Here is a 4,245-nt window from a genome sequence, read left to right on the forward strand (position 1 = left end):
GGTGGTAGTGGACTCCATAACCATATCATGGGTGGTAGTGGACCCCAAACCCATCTTGTGGGTGGTAGTGGACCCCATACCTATCTTGTTGGTGGTAATGGCCTCTATACCCATCCTGTGGGTGGTTGTGGACCCCATACCCATCTTGAGGGTGGTACTGGACCCCATAACCATATTGTTGGTGGTAGTGGACCCCCTACCCATCTTGTGTGTGGTAGTGAACCCCATTCCCATCTTGTGGGTGGTAGTGGAACCCATACACATCTTGTTTGTGGTAATGGACCCCATACCTATCTTGAGGGCGGTAATGTACCCCATACCCATCTTGTGGGTTGTAGTGAACCCCATACCCATCTTGTGGTTGGTAGTGGAACCCATACACATCTTGTTTGTGGTAGTGGACCCCATACCCTTGCAGCAGGTGGTAGTGGACCACATACCAATCTTGTGGGTGATAGAGGACCCCATCCATATCTTGTCAGTGGTTAGTGGACCCCATACCCAACTTTTGGTTGTTAGTGGACCCCATATCCATCATATTGGTGACATTGGGCCCCATACCCGTCTTGTGTGGGGGGGAGGGTAGTGACCCTCTTGGTTGTCGGACCCTATACCCATCTTGCGGGTGGCAGTGGACCCAATACCCATCGTGAGGGTCGTAGTGAACCCCATACCCATATTGTGGGAGTAGTGGACCCCATACCCATCATGTAGCTAGTAGGGAACCCCATAACCATCTTTGTGGGTGTTAATGGACCCCATACCCATCTTGTTGGTGGTTGTGGACCCCATACCCATCCTGCGGGTGGTAGTGGACACCATATCAATCTTGTAGGTCGACGTGGACCCCATACCCATTTCCTGGGCAGTAGCGAACCCCATACCCGTCTTGTGGGGAAGGATAGTGGACCCCAGGTGGTTGTGGGACCCTATATCCATCCTGCGGGTGGTAGTGGACCCCGTACCCATCTTGTGGGTGCTAGTGAACCCCATACCCATCTTGCTGGGGGAAGTGAACCCCATACCCATGATGTGGGTGGTAGTAAACCCCATCCCAATCATGTGGGTGGTAGTGGACCCCATACCCGTCTTCTGGGTGTTAATGGCCCTAAACCTATCTTGTTGGTCGTTGTGGACCCTATTCCCATCCTGCTGGTGGTTGTGGACCACATACCCATCTTGTGGGTTGAAGGGGACCTCCATACCTATCTTGTGGGTGGTAGTGGACCCAATACCTATCTTGTTGATGGTAGTGGACCCCATACCCATCTTGTGGGTGGTAGTGGACCCCATACCCATCTTATTGGTGGTAGTGGACCCTATACCGATCCTGTGGGTGGTAGTGGACCACATACCCATCTTGTGGGTGGCTGTGGACCCCATGCCCATCTTGTGGGTGGTAGTTGACCCCATACCACTACTGCGGGTGATAGGTGACCTGTTCCCCATCTTTTGAGGGGTTAGTGGACCCTATATGCAATATGTGGGTAGTATGGGGTCCACTAACCCCATACCACCCCATACTAAAGAATTTGGAATTGTGTGTGGTAGTGAACCCCATCCCCATCTTGTGGGTAGTAGTGGACATCATACCCATCTTGTGGACGTTAGTGGACCCCATTCCCATCATGTAGGTGGTAGTTGACCCCATACCCCTCCTGCGGGTGGTAGTGGCCCCGTTCACCATCTTGTGAAGGGTTAGTGGACCCCATACCCAACATTAGGGTGGTATGGGGTCCACTTACCCCATTCCACCCCATACTGTAGATGGGAATTGTGAGTAGTAATGGACCCCATACCCACCTTGTGTGTGGTAGAGAACCCCATCCCCATCTTGTGGGTGGTAGTGGACCTCATCCCCATCTTGTGATGGTAACGGACCCAATGCTTATCGTGTGGGTGGAAGTGGACCCCATACCCTCCTTGTGCGTGATAGTGGACCCCATATCCACCTTGTGGGTGATAGAGGACCCAATTCCCATCTTGTGGTTGTTAATGGCCCCATACCTATCTTTTTGGTCGTTGTGGACCCTATTCCCATCCTGCTGGTGGTTGTGGACCACATACCCTTCTTGTGGGTTGAAGGAGACCCACATACCTATCTTGTGGGTGGTAGTGGACCCCATACCCATCTTGGTGATGGTAGTGGACCCCACACCCAATCTGTGGGTGGTAGTGGACCCCATACCCATATTGTTGGTGGTAGTGGACCCTATACCGATCATGCGGGTGTTAGGGGACCACATACCCATCTTGTGAGTGGCAGTGGACCCCATGCCCATCTTGTTGGTGGTAGTGGACCCCATTCCCATCTTGTGGGTGATAGTGAACATCATACCCATCTTGTGGGCGTTAGTGGACCCAATGCCGATCCTGTGGGTGGTAGTGGACTACATAGCCATCTTGTGGGCGTTAGTGGACCCCATGCCCATCTTGTGGGTGGTAGTTGACCCCATACCCCTACTGCAGGTTGTAGTGGACCCGTTCCCCATCTTGTGAGGGGGGTTAGTGGACCCTATACCCAACATGTGGGTGGTATGGGGTCCACTAACCCCATACCACACCATTCTGTAGATGGGAATTGTGAGTAGTAATGGACTCCATACCCACCTTGTGTGTGGTAGTGAACCCCATCCCCAACTTGTGGGTGGTAGTGGACCCCATCCCTATTTTGTGATTGTAACGGACCCCATACCCATCTTGTGGGTGGAAGTGGACCCCATACCCACCTTGTGGGTGATAGTGGACCCAATTCCCATCTTGTTGGTGTTAATGGCCCCATACCTATCTTGTTGGTCGTTGTGGACCCTATTCCCATCTTGCTGGTGGTTGTGGACCACATACCTTTCTTGTGGGTTGAAGGGGACTCCCATACCTGTCTTGTGGGTGGTAGTGAACCCCATACCCATCTTGTGGGTGTTAGAGGACAACATACCCATCTTGTGGGCGTTAGTGGACCCCATGCCCATCTTGTGGGTGGTAGTTGACCCAATACCCCTCCTGCGGGTGGTAGTGGACCCGTTCCCCATCTTGTGAGCTGTTAGTGGACCCCATACCCAACATGTGGGTGGTAGTGGACACCACACCCATCTTGTTGGTGATAGTGGACCCCACACCCATCTTGTAGGTGGTAGTGGACCCAATTCCCATCTTGTTTTTGGTAGTGGAATCCATACCTATCTTGTTGGTTGTAGTGGACCCCATAACCAACTTGTGGGTGGTAGTGAACCCCATAACCATCCTGTGGGTGGTAGTGGACCCCTTTCCCATCTTGTTCGTGGTAGTGGACCCCATACCCATCTTGTGGGTGGTAGTGAACCCAATTCCCATCTTGTTTTCTGTAGTGGACCCCATACCCATCTAGTGGGTGGTAGTAGACCCCATACCCATCTTGTTGGTGGTAGTGGACCCCACACCCATCATGTGGGTGTTAGTGGACCCCATTCCCATCTTGTTGGTGATAGTGGACACCATACCCATCTTGTGGGTGGTAGTGAACCCCATTCCCATCTTGTTGGTGGTAGTGGACCCAATGCCGATCCTGTGGGTGGTAGTGGACTACATACCAATCTTGTGGGTGGCAGTGGACCCCATACCAATCTTGTTGGTGGTACTGGACCCCATCCCCAACTTGAGGGTTGTAGTGGACCCCATCCCCATCTTGTGATGGTAACGGGCCCTCTACCCTTCTTGTGGGTTGCATGGGACCCCCATACCTCTCTTGTGGGAGGTAGTGGACCCCATACCCATCTTGTTGATGGTAGTGAAAACCATATCCATCTTGTGGGTGGTAGTGGACCCCATACCCATCTTGTTGGTTGTAGTGGACCCTATACCGATCCTGCGGGTGGTAGTGGACCACATACCCATATTGTGGGTGGCAATGGACCCCATACCCATCTTGTGGGTGGTAGTGGACATCATACCCATTTTGTGGGCGTTAGTGGACCCCATGCCCATCTTGTGGGTGGTAGTTGACCCAATACCCCTCCTGCGGGTGGTAGTGGACCCGTTACCCATCTTGTGAGGGGTTAGTGGACCCCATACCCAACATATGGGTGGTAGTGGACACCACACCCATCTTGTGGGTGGTAGTGGACCCCACACCCATCTTGTAGGTCGTAGTGGACCCCATTCCCATCTTGTTGGTGGTAGTGGAATCCATACCCATCTTGTTGGTTGTAGTGGACCCTATAACCAACTTGTGGGAGGTAGTGAAACCCCATAACCATCCTGTGGGTGGTA

General features: G+C 52.8%; 1 protein-coding gene across 1 annotated transcript; it reads right to left on the reverse strand.

Annotated features, from left to right (window-relative positions):
- Window positions 1-1,853: 1,853 nt before the first annotated feature.
- Window positions 1,854-2,342, reverse strand: LOC138368026 (PPE family protein PPE10-like). Its single transcript, XM_069330325.1, has one exon. The coding sequence runs from the start codon at window positions 2,340-2,342 to the stop codon at window positions 1,854-1,856; it is 489 nt and encodes a 162-aa protein (XP_069186426.1).
- Between the last annotated feature and the right edge of the window lie 1,903 nt (window positions 2,343-4,245).

The sequence above is a fragment of the Procambarus clarkii genome, chromosome 3 (genome assembly GCF_040958095.1).
Source record: "Procambarus clarkii isolate CNS0578487 chromosome 3, FALCON_Pclarkii_2.0, whole genome shotgun sequence".
Classification (NCBI taxonomy): domain Eukaryota; kingdom Metazoa; phylum Arthropoda; class Malacostraca; order Decapoda; family Cambaridae; genus Procambarus; species Procambarus clarkii.